This window comes from Emydura macquarii, unplaced genomic scaffold (genome assembly GCF_026122565.2).
Source record: "Emydura macquarii macquarii isolate MOO-44397 ecotype Brisbane River unplaced genomic scaffold, CSIRO-AGI_Emac_v2 contig_431, whole genome shotgun sequence".
Taxonomy (NCBI): domain Eukaryota; kingdom Metazoa; phylum Chordata; order Testudines; family Chelidae; genus Emydura; species Emydura macquarii.
In genome coordinates, this window is record NW_027130568.1 from 11,605,901 (window position 1) to 11,626,966 (window position 21,066).

The 21,066-nt window shown below is 37.2% G+C and overlaps 2 protein-coding genes across 8 annotated transcripts in view; one reads left to right on the forward strand and one right to left on the reverse strand.

Annotated features, from left to right (window-relative positions):
• Nucleotides 1–11,197, forward strand: HSBP1L1 (heat shock factor binding protein 1 like 1). Of its 4 annotated transcripts, XR_010917911.1 has the most exons (5): nucleotides 1,041–1,281; nucleotides 2,495–2,561; nucleotides 3,080–3,174; nucleotides 5,825–5,974; nucleotides 8,419–11,197. XR_010917911.1 is itself a non-coding variant. In XM_067537552.1 (4 exons), exons 1-4 carry the CDS (start codon nucleotides 11–13, stop codon nucleotides 8,425–8,427), a joined length of 198 nt encoding a protein of 65 aa, XP_067393653.1. In that variant the 5' UTR covers nucleotides 1–10; the 3' UTR covers nucleotides 8,428–11,197. The 4 variants fall into 4 exon arrangements, 3 of the variants coding, with proteins under 3 accessions (XP_067393653.1, XP_067393651.1, XP_067393652.1); XM_067537552.1 differs by lacking the exons at nucleotides 1,041–1,281; nucleotides 5,825–5,974 and adding an exon at nucleotides 1–37; XM_067537550.1 differs by lacking the exon at nucleotides 5,825–5,974.
• TXNL4A (thioredoxin like 4A) overlaps nucleotides 10,597–21,066 on the reverse strand; it is a 17,579-nt gene continuing 7,109 nt past the window's right edge. For 3 of the 4 annotated variants that reach the window (XM_067537547.1, XM_067537548.1, XM_067537546.1), the window contains 2 exons: nucleotides 13,078–13,181; nucleotides 10,597–11,195 (listed from right to left, as the gene is read on the reverse strand). In XM_067537547.1, coding sequence (XP_067393648.1) covers nucleotides 11,024–11,195; nucleotides 13,078–13,181 — 276 coding nt within the window. In that variant the 3' untranslated portion in view covers nucleotides 10,597–11,023. Of the gene's footprint in view, nucleotides 11,196–13,077; nucleotides 13,182–19,849; nucleotides 19,925–21,066 lie in introns of those variants that run through there. The other variant, XM_067537549.1, reaches the window with a different exon arrangement.

Below are 21,066 nucleotides of genomic sequence, written 5' to 3' on the forward strand. Positions count from 1 at the left end.
AATCCCATTAATGCATCACACTGAGCAAATAACAAAGGTAAATTCAACAGTTTAGTTATCATCAAATTATGTTCACACCCCTTTGGTATGTTCAAACCATTTCCTACAGCGATTATTTTCTTCCTTATGGTCTCAACAAGTAAACTAAAGAATGACCTGCCTGCTGCAGGATTTTTTTTTTTAAATGGCTATTTTTTTTAGTGTTTCATTGTATTTCATTTTCTTATGCTGCTTTGTATTAGCAGGAAATTGATTTAATAATTCAGAAGGCTAGTTTATTTGGACTTAATTCACAGATTTAAAATGACTGTAGTATATTTAATCCAATGCTATTTTATTTAATTGTGTAATTTTTGAAATATTATAATGATGACCTAAATATCCAACTTCGTATTTAGCATCTTGATTAACTAGGAGGGAGTTCTTTGGCCTATGTTTTTAAAAATATGAATTCAACACTGATAAAGACCTAAATGTACTTTCTGATAGAAGGAAACATTCCTGCTTACATGAATAATAGCATGCAGAGTCTTTTTAACACTCGTTTTTAAATAGTCATTTATTTGATTTTAAAAAGTACATCAAGATACTTTTTCTCCTTGTGTGTGTCTGTTAGCTTTCAGTGCCAGTGTTGGTGATCAGTCAAGGCCACCTAAATCTGGTCCATTGTGTTTATTCATTCACTGTGTGTGTGTGTGTGTGTGTCAGAGAGACCAGAAGAATTGGGCAGGGTCTGTCTCTCTGTATTTGTCATGGTTCGCATGTTTGTGTGGGTGTGTCTGACATTGTTAGTGTGTGAAAATGTTTGTGAGGGTGTGTCCATGTGTGTGTGTCCGTCCGGGGCCTGTTTCACAGAGTTTAGGGACAGAGGGGCCCACTAGGATCACCTCGTCTGACCTCCTGTGTAAGTAGGTCCTGTGTAGCTAGTGTGTCTTTTGTTAGCGTTGGCAGGGTGCCTGTCTGCCCCCGTGGTGGAGCTGTGGCTGGCCGGGGCGTGGCTGGCTGTGCATAGCTGGCCGCCTGTGTCAGCAGCAGGTGGATGGAGGGTGTGTGCGCGAAGGAAGGGCTGGGTGGGGGTGGCTGGATGCCGAGGCCACCTTCGTGCGTCTCCCGCCCTCGGCTCGGGCGCAGCAGGCGGGCTCTTGCTCAGCGCCTCTTGGCGCCCTAGGGAGGCGGTAGCTGGGAGCGGGGCCGGCGCGGAGGCAACGCAGCAGCAGCAGCCGCCGCCGGCGCAGGATGGCAGACAACGACCCGTGGAGCGCGCAGGACCTCTCGCGGTTTGTGAGTGCGGGGCCCGGGGAGGGCTGGGCTCCAGTGGGGGTCACAGGCGGGGAGCGGCCCCGGCCCCTGCGGGCTGCCGCTCTCCAGCCAGGCTCCCGTCCCCCTCTGAAAACGTAACCCATTTGCAGGCACAGGGAGAGGCTGCAGCGCAAATGGGAGCGGGGAGGAGGCGCCTGATCCTCTGCAAAGCTCCAGGGACGTGACAGTGAGCAGCGCCACGAAGGGTCGCTCGTGTCTCCCGCCCCGCTGCAACGGGGCAGTTCTCACCCTTTGTGGTCATTGGCAAAAACCGGAGATTCTCCAACATAAAAGGACATACTTTGTAAACCTGAGCAGCTGGACTCACGATGGCCCAGCTTATCAGACCTTTAAACAAGGAAACAGCTTAGGGCCAGGCAGCAGCTCTTAGACACCACTGTAAAATATAAAGCAGTAAAGGAGTTTATTACCCAACCTATTTACACGTAAAGTTTCCAACTGTTTCCTTAACTAATCTTGTTATTTGGCCCTTTGTATCTCTGTTTTCCCTAGCTGTAAAATGAAGATAATAGCATGTTTCACTTCCTCTGTAAACCCACTTTGAGATCTAGGGATGAAAAGAGAAATTACTAAACTTATCATAGCACAGAGTATGGTAAACTGTATAAGTAGTAACAATAGTACTTGCCCTTATAGTGCCTTCTCTCCAAGGAGTTTAATACCTTTACAAACATTAGCCCCACAAGATCCACATGACATACATTTTGCATACATGAAATGAACACAATGAGATCAGGATTCATTTTGCTTAACAGAAGCCAAAGGAAATGTATTCAGCTTTTAGTTCCTTGATTCATCATAGGTTCTGCATGGTACCTGAGTGATACATTCAGTCTGTGTGACTGTGTCCCATGAGTCATGATGATCTTCTTACCACCTAGATTGCTAGTTACAGCTCTAGCCAATCTGGAAAAGAATAAGCTGTATTTGTTCTTTCATGTATTAATACATAGGACAGACATCAATAAGATCCAATGGACTTGTTAGCCATGAATCTCTCATACATTGCTTTCCTAATTTGCATTTCCTTCTATTTCAGCACAGTATTGTTAATGAAATTATCTAACACCGTGTTTAATTTTTTCACAGAATAGGAAGCTCTTCTGAAGTGTCAAGCCACTATATTCCTTGCTGATTTGGGTGGATGTTTTAATTAAAGAGTTATTTTTTTCAGGCAGAAAACCTACTACAGCAGCTGCAGGAGAACTTTCAAGCTTTGACTGAAAAGTTAACTCTGAGAAATATCCTTTTTCTTATTCAGTATGTTACTTGGTTAATAGTGCAAGTTCAGTAGGATTTTAAATAAGCTTATATAAAGAAACACTAACTGTTCGGGTGGTAGGATTAGTAGATGCAGCTATAATTCACTATGGCCTCCTAGGTAATAGGGTGTTATACAGCATAAGTTCTGTCTCCTTTGAGAGCAACTTCTTGAGGCACATTCCTCAAGAAGAAACCAGTCTGTTAGGAAGAAAGCTGTTCTGATTCCACTGAGCAGGCAGACAGGTAAGCATTCAAAACACACTCTCAGCTGGCCCTTTTCAGATAGTAGAAGATACTAAGAAGACTGTTCTTGCAGTGCAATTTTGTGATGTCCCTTCCAGCTTCAGTTTTGCCTTAGTTAGATAAACAATGAATGGATATGATATTGAGGCATCTGGAAGAGGAATTTCTGCCTGGTAAACATTTCACAGACGTGAAAGCCAGCAAAAGCATACAACTCTTGCTAAACATAACAATATTCTCTTTAACTTTTTACTGGAAGAAATGGGTGAACATATTGATGACCTTGAGAAGCATGTCACTGACCTAATGGCACAGGCCGGAATAGAAAATACCAATGAAGATTTGATGGTGAGTATTACTCTGTAAAACAAAGTTGTATGTAGTTATGCTGTAAACTGCTTCCACACTACTGGGGAGGAAGGCTTGGCACCCAGCTTGTGGAACCACCGTATTAGTTCTCTGTCCATTTTAAAGGTGGGCATGTGAGTTACAGTTTGTGACTATGAAGGCTGCAACAGAGGAGGGAAGGAGTCTGTTCACCATTCCAACGTCTCTCTTGTACCAAACTCATTAAAGGTGCACTAAGAATCGTATACAACATAGTTTCTAAACCTGTGGTACAGGATACGCGAGACACAGGCAGGGGTATCCGGGGAAAAATAGAGTGAAGGGGAAGCGGGTGGCAGCTTCTAACTTCCAGGGAAGCCAGGTTGCAGCAGCCCACTTCCCGCCCTGTCACAGCCCCAGCTGGGTAACAGGCATCAGCTGCTACAGTCCCAGGAAGCCAGGCTGCAGCCTCCCCCTTCCTGCCTAGTCCCAGCTGGGAGGTAGGCAGCAGCCCCCAGCTTCTGGGGAAGGTGGGCAGCAGCCCCCCGCTTCCTGCCCAGTCACAGCTCCCAGCTGGGAGGCAGGTGGCAGCCACTAACTTCTGGGGGAGGCAGACATCAGCCCCCCGCTTCCCGCTGGGTCCCAGATCCCAGGTGGGAGCCTGGTGGCAGCCTCCTGCATCTCACGAAATCGGGCTCGCAACTGGGTGGCAGCCACCCGCACCCCGGCTCTGAGCCGAGGGACAGCCTCCAGCGCCCCGGCTTGAAGACAGGCAGCCGTCGCCTGCCCACATCCCTGGATCTCAGCCAGTGCAGAAGCCTCCTCTGCCCCAGCTCAGATTGGGTGGCAGTCGCCCACCTCCTGTGCTGGCAGCCAGGTGGCAGCCCCCCTCCCTCTCAAAGCCCAGTGCCCAGAAAACTTGTCAATTTCACTTCTTTAGCTGAGCAGTGAAACTGACAACTATGACAGCCCCAGATTTCACCACTTACCCTCTTTTCCTGTCTCTCTCTCTCTCTCGTTCTCCTCCCTTGTCTTTCTCTCTCACTCCTTTGTCCTTTCAAATCCATTGCAAAAAATTTGGCACAGCGCTTTATATTCCCCAGCACTGGCATGCCGCTCAAAGCCTCCTAGCTTTGGCCAACATCACCTCTAGCCCAGGTACATACTTGAGTTGCGCACCCCTGGTGTAAAGGTAGTAACCCTACCCACACTAGATCTCACATGTCATATCAGGGCCTTATATACTCAGCCCTTCTTCCAACATATGGCTTACATCAATCTGTAAATATAAAATCCTGTGAAAAATTGAGTGTTGGGATACTTATTAAAATTTTCAGAAGTTAGGGGGTACTTGCTACTTAAAAGGTTGAGAAACACTGGTCTACACTGTCTGAACCATTTGTCTCCAACATTACTGGCAGACAAAGTCCTAGTGTAGATAAGGCTCAGCACAGATGAGAAAACTTGTCTCTAAATCACAGAAAGCATTATTTCGAGAAATTAAATTTTGGTGCTTAGTTTAACAGTGAAGGCTTCCTATGTATTACATCTTTCCATTTGGTCTTGATAGATGAAGCTCCACTAAAATGCCAAAAGTAAATGCTTTGGAGGGCATACATTCCCTTAATGGGAACTGCACACCCAGAACCACAGTGTATTCTAATAGACTATCACCTTGTAGATTCCATTTAAATGCTTAATATTAAATTGAATCTCTAGTAAATAACAGTTTGAGACTCTAAATCAGAAACTGAACTTAAGTAAGTTTACACTAAAATATTTTAAAACAATATTTTCAAATCTAGAACTCATTTTAGCAGATTTCTAAGGTGACATCCCAAGAACATAGAGCAAAGTTAGTGCCTAAAATTGCCCTTGTTTGGACCCCTTATATCCTGAATTGTAGAGTGTGTGGTTTAGGGGCAGAGCCCAGCATACTATAATCTTAGATCCTAACAGAGAAGAGTGACACTTGACTTTCAAATATTGTTGAAATATATTTTGCCATAAAGCCTGCATTTATTTGGAATCTAAATAGTGTGTTGAGTAGTTTGAGGTCATCTTTAATAATTTTATATGCCTGGGATTTGATTTGCCTATAGCATGCACTATAGCATCTATTACAACTGGTTGAAAAAATGGTTTATCCCAACTAAACAAGAAAAATTAAGACTTTGTATCATATACCTGAACGATCATAATGACCCTAATTTGTAACTGAAGAATTGATGAATCAACATATGGTGCCTAGATCCCTGGCCAGATAGATACAAATAAAATTTAAAAATCTGGAACTAGACAGCATGCTTAGTAGTTATATAGTTCTCACTTTAACTGTCATGTAACCTTTAGTGATATTTTTCTTTTATTGCCATGATCTTCCTTTACCCCATCAGAAAAAAAAAAGTCCCTGAATTTGAGAAATGAGTTGATTTTGTCATTTAAAGGAAACCATTTTAAACACAGCAAGAAAGTGCAGTAAACCTTTATGGGCATTTTATTCTTCCATCCCTTCTGATGCCTAATTTCTGTGGAAAACAATTAAAATATTTCATAACATTAGTACAACCATCTCAAATCTTAAATTAAGATGTTCTTAGTTGTACAAAGATGCTCCTATTAATTAACTGAATAAGCCAATAATTTTTTTTTTTTTTTTTTTTTTGCATAGCACTGAAAATGAGAACATATTGATCAAGAAACATGGACAGAATCTGTATTGCATTCTATCTAGAAAGAGGAAGAATGTCATTTACAAGCAAGAAGTGTATTTCTACAAAATTCAAGTGAAAATCCCACATATTGTAAAGGACTTCAAAGGGTAAAATTTTTAGTCTTGCATCGTGACTGACAGCTAGAACGTCTATTAATATTTCAGAAATCAAAAAGAACAGCTCCAGTTAAAGAAAAGTATATAATCAAATTATATCATGCAAGACATGAACTCTCCATTTTTTTATTATTGATCCAGTAAAGGAGGAAAGATGAATTATGGCCATCAGACTAATGACAGATTTTACTTAAGATTGCCACAGAAAACAAACACACTAGTTCGAGATAAGGCTAAATTTGTGTACAATATTCATTAATTCCAAAAATATATTATGTAATGAATCTGCCCAGCCATGTAATTTTTTAAAATGATACAGATAAATAAAAAGCTATTCATTTTCAAAATACCTGAAAACATGTTCTGGTAAAAAAATTATTTTAATGTTTACATTTGTTTCAGAATTTTCTTGCTTTTGAGTTTTATATTCCCAAATAACTGAATCCTGTTGTGGCAATGTAGTTCCACACTTGTAATATTGTATGTGTATGAATTCACATTATTTTGTCACTCCCTTCGATTCATTGTGCTATAAATATATCAGAATACGTACTCATACTGTTAATTCTTAAATAGAAGATTTTTACCTTTTTATCTGAGTGATATAGTGTACTTTGGACACAGACTATGCCTACACTACAAGCTAGGACTGTGGTTCCTCTGCTTGCATACACACACTTGCACTTGCTCTCATCAAGCTAGTGTAAGTATAAGTAGCAGTGTAGCCATGGCAGCCTGAGCAGCAGCACTCATTGGTTAAAGAGAGTTTGTACTAAGCATGTCTGAGCCATGCCTCTGCTGCTCTTATCTACACTACCGTAGCTACATTGCTATTTATACTCATGCTAGTTCAATGAGAGCATGAGTATGTGTACATGAGCAGAAGAATCACACCCCTAGCTTGCAGTGTAGACATAGCCAAAGATGCATCTTGGAAATTATTCTGTACTTGCACACCCCTGAATACAAGTTGCTTTTTCAGTTATATGCAGAAAAAAGGATCATGCGCTTAAGTAGAGCCCTCAGTTCGGTCTTGCTACATACCTCTTTCTAAAGCCCTGCCCAATATAGTACATACCATAACTGAGATGTGCACACATCTCACCATACAACTAGTAGCAAAACATCTCACCTGCATATTTTCCCCAACATGAGAGTTTAGCTGAGAGAGGGATCCCATTTTGAATATAGGATAGGTTTTGTAATATGCGATAATGCTGTCCTACATGTCCTTAACAAGATAGACATGACAGAACAAATTAAAGAAAACAGGATATTCTAACTAACTTCAAGGATCTAAGACTTCAAAAAGTTAGTATTACCATGCAAGATCTTGCTGGAAATGGAATTTCATGGCATTTAAACACATCTTTTACAGAGTGCAAAAAGGTATGAGTAGGTAAATAAATATTGTTCATAAAAATGCTACTTTATTTCTGGCCCAGAAGCATTTACTATGCACTGGGCATTGTTCACACAAGGGAAGCCTGTCCCTATCCCAAAGAACTTACAGTCTAGGAAATAATTTCCCAATTAAGGTATTTACAATGCAGTTTATATACCTGCCTTTTCTTGAATTCACCCAAATTAACTCTAGTAAAGGAAACAAACAGGAAAAGACCAAAGAAGAGAGTCTTCACGAAAGGCAGGTTAACCATGCCACTCTCAATGCTAGTTTCTCCATCTGAGGGGGAAATGCAGCAAGAGTCATTCTCAACAACACTGTTTTAGGAAAGAGTACACACTTAAAACTACTATGGATCTTGCTTCATCTCAGCTCTCTTCCACTGGCTTGAGACAAAAGGCAAATGCAGAAGTTCAGGAATCAGTCTTCAGAAAGTGGAACACTAGAATAAGGCAGTCTTTTCTGAGAGCTTCTTTAGAGTAGAAATGTTGCAACAGCCTAACAATCTATTTAAAATCAGCCTAGCTAAACAAGTTCAAATCCCTAATCTAGACACATGTAACAAGTTTCATTGTCATTTAAATCTGTTAGCTCACTCTGGTAAATTACCTAATACATGCTTAAATAATTTTAGCTTGGTTTACATTGGTTTAAGCATGGTAGGAGTTTCACTTAGGTCTAATTAGATCTATTTCAAATACTCAATCTCACTCCTGATAAGTGGACAGGAAAAGGCTATAACTATGCATACAAAAGCATTGGTCAGTTAAGCATCTACTCCTCTCTCAACTGATTAAGCCACCTCTATTGAGCGTAGCAGAAACAACAACAAAAAAATCAAATGATCAATTGCTTTTCAGCTGTTAAATTGTTAAAATTAGTTTCTCAACTATATCAGTGAAAGTCCGAGTCCTGCATGGACTCAGTCAGTTAACAGCTGAACAGGCTTTAAAAAAAACATTTAGGCCCTACTAGTCCAAGTTTATCTTTGACATTACCTGGGTCACTTCTCTTTCCTTTTATAATGCAGGTGCCTTAGACTACTTCGTGGCAGCTAAGAAATTACAAGCAGGATCAGCTGTGAACTCTTCCACCATCCCAATCAAGTTCTGCAGATTTTTCCAAATACATGGATGCCTGAAAACCTCAGTTCTTGAAGCCACTTCAGAATCTCCATATCCATGCTCCTGAGTATTGAAAGCATTTCTGCCAAGTTGGAGTTCCCAACAAACCTAGAAGAGCAGTAAGATACCCCTCATCCTGTAATGGTGTTTCCCCTCAGCCATCATGGCTGCAACCATACAATTAACATATACAGTCTACAAGGCATTGTTTTTGATCTCGTGGTCCTGTGGCAGTATGTCTGTTATCTTTGTTCTGTAGTTTATATAGTTAAAAGCCCTTGATAAACAGGATCATAGAGCATAGAAGAGCAGATTGTAATTTGTTTTCTACTCCTAAGAAAAAAAATTCATTGAGATAATTAAGGTTGCAAACATATCTCACTCTGTGGCTATAATAAAAGAGACCTTTAAAAGTAAGAAAGACTGGGTTGTTTCCAGAAGCTACCTCATTTCTACCTCTATCCCACATACCCAATGAAGTAGGAATGTGTTGCAGCTATTAGCATTTCAGAAAAAAATTACATTGACAACTGAAAATGTAATAGTCTACAGCCATGTCAATTACTTTTCACAGATTGAGGAAAAGTAACTGAGCTACATCTATACAACAAAGGAAAATTTGCGGCTGGCCTATGCCAGCCAACTCTGGCTCACAGGGTTCAGGCTGCAGGGTTGTTTGATAGCTGTGTAGACTTCTAGGCTCAGGCTGGAGCCGGAGCTGTAATACCCTCCCACCCCGCTAGTCCAAGTTTATCCAAAAATAAACTCTCCCACTAAACTTGGATTAGTCCAAACCAGAAGTCTAGACAGCACTGAAACAGCTTCCTGAGCCAGAATCAACTGGCAGGGGCCAGCCATGGGTTTTTCTATGTTGTGTGGCCATACCCTATATGGTCTATATGTGCTGGGCAGAGTCTTCCAGTCATCAGGAGGTTGAGGACATGTAATGAGAATGGGGTAACTAGTCTGATGGCCTAGACAGAGCTCTCTGACTCTCAGTGGAATGGTGATGTATGGGAGAGATGCTCCTAAACTATATTTGGATAACATGATGCAATATGTTGTTCTTAGGATCATAATGAAAAAGCAGGGACTCTCCAGTTAGTACAAACAGGGTAAGAGGCAAAAGGGTGGTGAACTGGAAGTGTACCTGTGGGCTATTGCAATGGTCTGGAAGAGTTTTAGTCCAATCTGGAAATGCGTACAAGGTCAGGTGAATGAGGAAAAAAAGGCTTCTGATGAGGGTGAAATTACCAAGGAGAAATTAAGGATGTTTAGGGAATCTGAACTATGAATTTCTTTAGTTTTTAATAACTAACAGGTTTTATATTTTAAATTATTGAGATAGCTAATGTTATATCTAAGTCTTTGATTTTGGCATTTCCTAATATAAAGGTGCTTTGTTTTTTAAAATAATCTTCACGTAGATGAATCACAATAATCTCAAGCACAGACAGTGGGGCTGGGACTTCAGTGGTGCTGCTGCTGCTAAGATGCCCAATAGTCTTGGCCCTGGATCTCTGTTCCTACTGGCTTATACAATTAGCAGGACTTCTCATATTTAATATTTTGCATATCACCTAGAAATACATTTTTACATAGCAAACAACTAATCATTCACCAGACAATAGTTCAATATAGCAATATGTGCTAGTTCTTCTTGAGGATTAGGGAGTTACCAGAATAAGCATGGGAATACCAGTTCAAGCTGCATTTCTCAAAATGGCTAGTGCAGTTGCCCACAAACTAAACAAATAAAAAGATCTTTTTGGGTTAAGTCAGAAGGGGATTTCAAAGTCAGATTTATAATGAAAAGCGCATAATAATAGTGTAATTTTTAACTGTGGAATAGCAATTCCATAATCATAACTTCATAGTGGGGATCACACTTCGTGTCTTCATACGGGATTTTTTTTTTTTTTTAAAATAAGAGATATGCAACAACTATATTTCCAGAGAATTTTGCTTGCTTAGTATTTCACTATCTTTTTTTGCCAATGGTTTCTGGTATCCATTGCCAGACAAATAAAATACCATGAACATGAGGATTCTGACACAAGTGATAAGCCATTAACATCAAGAGGTATATCTCAAAAGGCAAATATCTTTAATAATAAAAAATGACCTAGAGCAAGAAGACAACAGCTGTACTTTTTTTCCCATTAAAAAGTCTACACTAAAGTTTATCATGTACATTTAGGTTTCAACTTATATTTTATACATATTCTTCTAAGAATAGAATTGTGTTAGAAATATATTATACTGAGAGATCAACATTTGGAGAGTTAAAGTCCTTTAATTCAAAAGGAATGATCCAGCTATTGCATTTCTGCAAATCAAGTGGTTCCACACTTCATGTCGTCTATTTTTTGCAAATGAAATTTGACAAAGCTTTTAAATAAGAGTTCAAAACAAGTTCACAATACAAAAATATAAGTCAACTTTTATATACAAAGGATAATTGTGTACTTGGAGGTGGACTAAAAGAGAAAGGATAAGTGTCACAGAATGTCAATATCTGTATTTGGTAGAATAGTCTTTTGGCGACACCACGAGACCTCTACCTTTACGAGCTCCTCTATAAACTGTTTCTATAATGTCAATCATCTCTTGTTTGTCTTCCATCGCCCAGTTAATCTTGTTGTTGTTACCTGTACCTAAATCAATCATGATGTGTTTGTTCCTTTAAGAAGAAAGGAAGAAAGAAAAATACAAGTCAATATGCTATACTACTCTCTGAATATTTCACAGGGCTCAAGAGCCCTGCAATATGTAGCTCTTCTAATATATCCTTGTAGTTCAGCAAATAAGTATTATACTTAATGGCAGAACACTACATTTATTATGGTCATACTTGGGTTGAAAGTTGGTTGCCCACCTGTTTTAAAATAGTATTTTTCTGTTCCTAAACATACAATAAAAAGATTCAAATATAACCCACACCAAGACTGTTACATTAAAAGATTAATGTTTAGCTCTAGGAATAGTAGTCTTCATGTTTTCCTCCCACTCCCTCCACCCACAAAAAATAGCATCTCTGAATGAAGTCCTTTGCCAAAAAGCTCTAGATGTATGTGTCATTTAGCAGATTTTATTAATTAGAAGTAGTGCTAGTGGTTCAAGAAACTGAATATTGTGGATACTTATTGTAAATATTTTATCTTTGTATTGTTTATTTAGTTGGCATGTGAATGACATGTATTTTTATTTCTTAGAAATTCAAATTTGAAATTCTCTATGATGCCATGAATTCAAATATTGTGCTAATCTAGGAGAACAAGAAAGTAAAGTGGACCAGTGTATTTTATTGCCCCAAGAAACCAAAACGTACAAGCACAAATAATTTGAGGTGTTATTAGTAATGAAAATAAAGATTTAATTTATCCATTAAATGTAGTCACACTTCCATATCTGCTTGACATTTTGCAGAACTCATGCAAAAAGTTCAGCAGTTCTACCATCCCAGGAAATGTAAGACATTTCAACTACGAGATATGAATAGTGTTATAAACTCACACATTTGATATTTAAATGTAAATATTTTAATTATATTTAGGGCTTGTTTCTGTACATCTTTACTTTCTAAAACTACCACTGTGCATATTCCAACATTTGGAATTACTGTTTTTATAGGTACATTGTCATGTGCAGCGGGGTAGCAAGAAGGAAAAAACTTCAGAATGCTTTTTTAAAAACTCTGCATGAGAGGTGAATACAATAATGCTTCCTGCGTGCAATAGGCCTCCTCCAAGTCAATGGAATTACTTCATTGACTTCAATGGGCCCAATGTGAGAAAAATTTTCCAAACAGATTAAGCCAGATGGCATAAGTTAATAAAAAAAGCTAATACACAATAAAGCCAATGAAAGCCAATGAAAAAATATTGCATTTAGAATACTCAGCAGCTATAAATGCCATTTAACTTCCCACTGTACTTAGAGATGAAGGTGGCACTAGAGTGAAAATTCAGCCCACAATCAGGATCTCAGGGCTTGTCTACACTTAAAATGGTGCAGCAGTGCCACTGCAGCACTTCAGTGAAGATCCTACCTAGGTTGACAAGCAGGGTTCTTCCATCAGGGTAGGTAATCCACCTCCCCAAGAGGTGGTAGCTAGGTCAACGGGATAATTCTCCCATCGACCTAGCACTGTCTACACTGGGGGTTAGATGGGTTTAACTGCATCGCTCAGGGGTGTGGATTTTTCACACTCCTGAGAAACAGTTATACTGATCTAACTTCCTAGTGTAGACCACGCCTTATTTGCAGTATCATCTTGGTTCATAACAATGCTGTTTTTAATTCTCAGGCCTGGAAGTGCTAAGTGGCAATGGGTCAGGGCATCAACATTACTGAAGAATTGATACAAGGTATTAAGCTTTATTAGATAATTAGGGAAGAGCCACACTGAACTTGAATGCAATTACTTTATATATAAGCAAAATACACTTTTAAATATTTTTAAAATATGAGCATGCATAAAATACATACAATATACTGCCCTTAATTATAGTATGTAACCCACAATACACCAAATTAAGTTATATAGTTGAAATAAGGCATACCTAAAGAAAAACATGACTGTACAGGGATCATACAACTCATACATCTTGTTGAAGTCTGGTACTTCTGTGATATCCACAAGATAAATAACAGCAAAATTTTTTACCTGAACAGGAGAACAAAATTAAAAAGACTGAACAGAGCAAAATACACTGGCAAGCATTTAATAACTATATAATAAGACTGATCTTTTATATAATATTACATTTTAGAAAAAATATGCTTAAGTTATTGCAATAATAATTCTGCAAGATGTTCATTACTAAATTAAAGTTGAGCAAATATTTATTTCCTTTTGCTATTTCTAACTGGTTCTTAAAGGTTTGGAAAATAAATATATTTTAAAATACAGGCAAGACAATTTTATAGAGCTAAGGAATTCACATCCAGTAACAGAAAAATGGTGTGTATTAAAATAGTGGTTAGGGACACTCCATCTTTCCTACCTCTCAATTATATATGCCTGACCCTAAAAATATTTAGGGTGGGAGAGTTACCAATGCAAATCATTAAGGCTGTTGTAGGGTTAGAATTTAAATACTTAATTTTCAGTTGCTTACGACTTCCAGACTTTTTACCCATAAAGCTGAATTTTTCCATATTTTGTCTGTGTCCAGAGTAGAATTAAAAAAAAAAAAGTTTGAGTAAAGATGGGTTAGTTATTATTGAACAGAACAGTAGGAAAAAACCTCACTAGCCTCAGAATTAAAAAGCTTTTTGGTCAGCTATGAAGTCCAAATAGCAGGGGTAAAAAGTTTAAATTTGGCATGGAAATATTCCTCACTGAGAAGTGCTTTTGAGAGCCCTGACAAAAGTAGGATTTGATTTGCAGAGTTATCATCCACTGAAGATTGCACTTTGAACATGCACAGTACATTTTGAAAGGGATTTTCTTACTAAGTTCATAATTAATTTCTTAATTTGCTGAAGAAAGCTATGCTGCCAGCTGAAAATAATTTGTACAGTACATGGACTCAGAATTATTAAAACAATCTTAAAAAGAAGAGAACCAATATGAACATTTAAGTCACTAAACATACTGGACAATGATAATGTAAATATGCATGTACACAAGAATTTAAAATATTATGGATGCTACTTGTGTATCTAAGTTGCAGAAACAGCGCATAGTTTTGATAAATATTTGTGTGTTTATACTTGCATGCTTTTGCAACACTCATGTATAACAGGGAAAAGTCAAGGTACTGCACACATCCTTACATTTTTCTTTCCTAACTTTTCAATGCATAACAAGGCAAATTTAGCATTCTCTAAAGGTAATACTTATAAAATACTTATAACAAGCTTAATATTTTTCAAAGTATTTTAAACTATTTAATTTTCTGTCAAGTACAACCAAAAACATAATATGATTAAAAAGAAATTACATAACATGTTAACAAATACATCAATATGGAATTATGCAGTATCAGGCAAGCACTCGTTTTGTCTAGTGTAAACAGCAATTAGACATTTCAAAAGTCTGCAAATGCATACACAATAGTAGGTACTTTAAAAAAGTATCCTGATTTTTAATTTGTTTACAAAGTGACAAAACTATTTGGTGTACATCATGATCCAAATGTCTGTCAAAAACATAAGTTTATATTTAGAAACATAGTATTAAACCTCAAAGTTTGTGTACATATATTCAGTAACAAAAAACAAAACTAAAATTTGGTAAAAATTAATTTCTGTACCTTTACAAAGTCAAAGTAGTTTATGTTTGCAGTAATTTTATGCAATTTTTCACCTTAAATACTGAAAGGTGGTGTAAGCATGACAATACTTATATCCCAAGATCCCAGTTCACATTACCTATGAATGTAACCGTATTATAGGATCAAATTAGATAATGTTCTGAAGTAATCTGACTGCTGGAGAAGTTTGTCTCCTGCAAAAACAACCTGGAAGCAGAGTAAAACTCATTTTTTACTCTACTGCTGCTTCTAAAAAAACTACCAGGTGACTGACTTGCGCAACACTGACAGTTCAAGTGCAATTTTCCTGCTGGGAAATTTCTACAATGCACATTGGTCAGCAAAAACCTAAAATTCTTATGGCACACTAAATGTAATCCTTGAATAAAATAGAGTCTGGCTCACTTTGAGATTACATTCTCTACGATTTTTAAATTAATGCAAGAGGAAGAATTTATTATGAACCAAAGCACAAGCACAAGCATTTCTATTTTTTGAAGTACAAAAGAATATCATTAAAATATTGAGAAATATAAGTAAAATATTTTTACATACAAAAATTCTTTTTACTTAAATATTAAACACCTACTGTATGAGAGGCTTAAAACTTAAATTTGTGTGATATTTTCTCTATTTACATGAACTGAACTATTACTGCTCCTACAGAATGTAACTACAGAACTTATGTCATTAGCAAGGGACCCAAATGGCCTCACATTTTAGAAGAGGAAACCACAGTGAGGGTACAAATATTAACTTTTGTTTTACAAAACTGAGAAATTTTATATAGTTAATATTAAATAAATAACCATATTAACTGAATCTCACTTTGAAAATGAGCTTGTTCTGATCACTCTACCAAATTATTTATAGATCTTAACACCATAATCTAAGCACCTCACAAACAGAAATGAATTTACCATCCCAACACCTCCATTAGGTTGGAAGAGAAGCATCGTTATTCTAATTTTATAAATGGTGGACTGAGACACATGCATTTATCAACTTGCCCAAAAATCGCACATGAAATTTGAGGTAGTCAGGAACTGAATCCAGAACTCCTGCGTTCCAGTCCAATACTTTAGCCACAAGACTATCCTTCCTTCCTTTTTCCTCTTGCTTTCTCCATGCCCTTTGTTTTAATTCTGACAAGATTTTAAATGAGAAATCAATGTTTTACAGCATTTGAACATTGGAATCACTAGCCATGTTACTTAGATTGTAGGCTCTTTGGGACAGGTACCATATTTTTGTTCTATGTTTCTACAGCACCTAGCACAAAGGGACATGACAACTGGGGCTCTTTAGCACTACTGCAATACAAATGACAAACATTCCTATAGAGCAGTGTTTCTTAACCTGGGGGTTTAGAGGGGTCACAAGTACAGAGCTGGTATTGGGGGTGGCAAGAAAGGCAATTGCCTGGAGCCACAGGGGCGCCATGAAACTAAGTTACATGCCACAGCCCCGTGGGGGTGGGACTCAGGCTTCAGGGGTAAAGTAGTTTGGAAAGGTTAAGAACCGCTGCTATAGAGTATAAAACTAGTTCCCTAACATTTCTGGATAGTGTCTGCTATCTAGAAACCAGACATGGGAATAAGAAACTAGACAGTAATTTTAACATCAGTACCTGAAACCAGAGAAGAAAATAAATACAATACTGGAAAGCAAATCATGATAGTATCCTGTCAGCTACAAATATATTTAAAAACAATTGCAGATGGCACAATTCTATTTCCAGTGAAAGATACTTGAGTTTACAATCAGATACTTGTAAATAGACACAGGTATTGTTTTAAATCCTTTTTTAAAACATTTACTTTTTCAAGGAAAGTACAAAAACAAAAAAAGCTAAGATGCTTTAGAGTTTAAAAATGTTTGGTGAAGACACCTATAAAGATGTGAATGGACGGCTTTGTATACATATTCAAGTGTAGTCAAAAAAAGCAATGTCTGAATAAAGTAAACATCCTTGCAGTAAATCAGTTACTTCAATGGAACTTTTTAGCAAACGTTTCCTTTTAGCACTCAGGAACTAAAAAATGCATGACTCCAAAATTTGGAAAAAAGAATACCACTGGCCAGATTATTTGCAAGGTGTCAGACCTCAAGTGTCACTTTTTGCTAACTTGTCTTCTTCCACTTATCTTTTAATTCCAGTCTGATTTTAGTGGCTCCTTATTAGAGGTGTTGTATAGTACTGGTTCTAGTGCTACCATCTGAATACTGATTTTAAAAAGTATTCATTCTAAGCTTTAGTTGTGCACTAAAAATCATACAGAAATGGAAGATGTGGAGAATATGCAGGGAAGCACAATCATTATCCTGGTGTTTTTCTCAGTTCAAAGTTTTTGTTATTGAATAACGATGTAGAACTTCAATAATCTCCGTGACAGAGAGAATAGCTACACCTCTGCTATGTTTCCCTCTTCAAGCAAAGTCTAAGAGGTCATTCAAGTCCAACATTGCTAATTTAATAAATAAAGTTTCTTCTTCCATATTCATGAAAAGCGACAACACTCAATGAAACTGAGTGGAGCATATGTGGACTGAGGAAAAAGTTGGATATTTTCTCCACTTAACTACAATGTTCCATTCAAGTTTCTTTGAATATGGCAGCAGTGTAGATTCTAAAAGCATATCACACCTGTTGTACATGTACAGAAGTACATACAACCTATACATATAACAACTTCTATTTTGTAAAGCTACTGTAGTTTTACATTATTCAATAAACATATCCAAAAAGTTTTAATATTAGGTGATAGCCATATTTAAAGTTCAGTATTTTAAGAAGTTTAATACTTCTCAGGGCTAGAAACATTTGGTGGACCACTATTAAACCATTTCTTATAACTGGTCCATGACCAGAGATAAGGAAACTTGTAGGTCCCTTACATTCCACAATATCAAATGTTAATGTGATACATATATTTCTCCACTTAATTCCCATCATATAACACAGCAAGATCAACTTTCAGCTGTACAATATTTCCCATTTACAGTCTCAAGGCTTTACGTCAGACACAAGAAAAAGTGAATACCTATTTTCCGCCAAGGTCTTCCTTCCTAATGCCCTTTACAATACCTTTGCAGAAAAAAAAAAAAATCATATGGTCCTCCTTCAAATATGGCTTCCCCAGCAATACAACTGCAAAATAAAACTGAATAAGCCTGCACTGAGTTTCACCCAACTTCTGATGGTTGTAAATAAGACTTTGTACTTACATAACTGTTTTATTGTTAGGATCTCAAATACATTATAAAATTAAGTCTTGTGATTGCCCTGGATTTTATAATATTAAATGAGGTTAAATGTCAGGCCTAAGAGCACACACAGTGAATCCATAGTAGATCCAGAAATTAAACCAACTACTACTGACCGCCACATTCTATATCAACTATTAGACCATGTTCCTAACTTGTGGATGTGCTATGAAAAGGGAAGCCAAGAAGGAAGACAAATTAAGAAAAGTCTGCGGAGAGGAGGCAGAACCTGTCTTGAGGACAGCTCAGCCAAGTTAAGGAAATAGATCTTTCATTCCTATGGCTGCAACAAGCATTACAACAGCAACACCGAATGAAACTAACAATTCCCCTCTAGCTAACACCCAGTCTACAGTGGCCTAAAACTATTCCTTCCTGAAGCTGTTTTAAGATAGTTTAGATGGCAAGTGTTAAACCACCTGACAAAAACAGCTTGCAATTAGGATCTGCTCTTGGGGACAGTTTTAAAATAAGTTTGACATTGTCCATTTTGGCCAGTTAAACTGTTTTAGCTGGAAGCTGTTTTTAAAATAGCTTTAAATTACATTGTTTTAATACAAGCATAATGGAGATCTAAGGAGCACCACTAATACACCAAACAGGGTTGGAAGTTTCTATCAGAGCTGATAGTTAAGAGGTACACAGGATAATCTGGGAGGAAGGGGGATTTAAAGGGAAATTATGCACAGTCCTAGACGAAAGTGGAGGAAGTATTGGTAGAGAGCACAGGAGGAGATAAACATGAGTATCAAGGTGTAAGAGAGAAAAAGACCCAAGAAAATAATTTTGGGTGAGGAATATGCTTTTGAATTAAACTCATAAGCATTAACAAAATATTAATAGATGTACAAGGTTTACAATTTATCAATATTTTTTGGCTTTAAAATTACTATTTAAATTTTAAAAATAGCATGCTTATCATAAGGATTGCCAAATACCATAGGCTTTGATAGCAGCTACATTTTTCTAACCTCCCTACCCTATCCATTAACTCTTGCTGTATGAATAGAAACACAGGGACAAGTGTGCATTTCTTGAGTAGGTGCCATTACTTTCTGCCTTTTGATCATCGTTGGGTAGATGCAGAGCAATGGACCCAGTCACCTCATATCATTGCTTGCAAAGACAAAGTGACTCTCTACCAAATGTCATGCATACAATAAAGGTTTCTGGTTTGAGGTGTTTGTCTGATTTTTGGTATTTACATATAGACCTATTTTAGCTTTTTACTGTAAATATTGTTTAAATATTTTTATTTAATTATATAAAAAATTAGCACCCAAAGTTCTGTATCCCTGGGGATGAATTCTGGTAATCATAGACCCCCTCTGAAACAGTACTGCAAAAAAATGTTTAAGGTATTTCCAAGGTATTTTACAAGTATAGTATTCCATTCTTGCTCTGGAAAAACTGGAAACCCTACACACAAAGTATTATTTATTGTTAAACTGTCTAAAGTATGCAAGTTTTCAGTAAGTATTGCACTGAAAAGAATGCTTATTTCAATTGTAAACAGGGATACATTTTAGTGGGAACAATCTACTTGATATTTGGGCAGTTTGCTCTAGTTTTTGTTTACCAAAATACAAGAGTCAGGACAATGAAGTTCAACTCCACATTGATGATAAAGTACAGACACATTACTACTTCCTAAAACATGCTTCAAATTAAAAAAAATGTTCCACTTCAGTACTAAGTGTGAAATAGAGCTACATTTTCTTCAAATGTAGCATGCAGCTACAGCATGACAACATTTTGTACTATGCTCTAGATTATAAACACCTGTACAATTGGAACTTTTACTCACTCTTTAAAACAGCTGCAAGATCCAAACATGGCTCGTAAGCAAGAGGATGAGGAAGGATCTCCCCCTTTAACCTGCCATTTCTGCAGAGGGAGATTTTTAAATAAAAAGTTACATTGTCCTTTTTCCTCCCAGAAAAACGTAAGTGCCAATATGTCTGCCAAATTGCCAAGAAGCCTGCCAAAGATAAATACTAATAATATTCCCACATATAATCCATCAATTCCCATAACATTAAAAGTAAACATAAGACAAACAAATGCAAAGAAGCTGTGCTGAAGAAATGTCAAAGTATCCTCCTGGCTTAAATCCTGTAATGGCTCAATATCTGATACATATGCAGTAGCCTTACCAGAGGGCTTCAACAACACTAGGATGTACAATAGAAATGTAATTTTTTAAGAACACCTTAGAGAAGAAATGACTGCCACAGAAACAGCTTCACATCTGGTTATAGCATACAGAGAACGGTACAAACGATTTTGGAAACAACTGTCGATTGCCATTAAACATGAACTCATAGTAGTCTTTCTGACTAAGTTCTTGTTTTATTTGAGTTTCCCCATTTTTCTTATGAGGTTTAATCAACTAATAATTTGCTACGAGTTCTGTTTAGTTGTACTACTATGCAACAACATTATCTGAAAGAACATGAAAAAGGTAAGATATGTCCAATTACATATTTCAGTAAACAATGCTTATTTTTTCCTCTGTACCTAAGATACTTAAATGGGTGATCTGTTTGTCACAGGGTGTCATTGCCACCTGAGAAAGCTTCAAGAGATTGGTTCAGTAGGTACAGATTGTAATTATTTTCAGTCCTGGTATAACCAAGTGCAAGCTCTAATTAAGTCAACAGAGTGGCACCCATTTCAACCAAGGTTGAATATGGTCTATAAGTGCGTTTCTTCCCATGTATTTTAAGATTTTACATTTTTTAAATAAAAACATACAACAGAGTTTAAAGTGACAATAGTGACTCAATCTTACCTGTAGTGTTCATACCAATTCTATTAAAGAAACCTGTTTTCCTTTTAATGGTCAAGATTATTACATGTTAAGCTATCAGCAGTCAGAAAAGAAAAATATTCTTCCACCGTCTCAAGGACAGATGCTCAATTTTAGAATTTAGTAGTATTGTTTCCATTCAATTATTAATTAAACAACATGGTGGGTAATTATTTCAGGTGGCCATGAAAGAAGACGGCTGTTTCGCTTTC

What these genes read in the sequence shown, in the direction of transcription:
- HSBP1L1 (XM_067537550.1), top strand. Translation starts at nt 1,237, where the DNA reads ATGGCAGACAACGACCCGTGGAGCGCGCAGGACCTCTCGCGGTTT. An exon ending in CGCAGGACCTCTCGCGGTTT is followed by an intron (nt 1,282 to 2,494) that starts GTGAGTGCGGGG and finishes TATTTTTTTCAG; the next exon opens with GCAGAAAACCTACTACAGCA. An exon ending in TGAAAAGTTAACTCTGAGAA is followed by an intron (nt 2,562 to 3,079) that starts ATATCCTTTTTC and finishes TTAACTTTTTAC; the next exon opens with TGGAAGAAATGGGTGAACAT.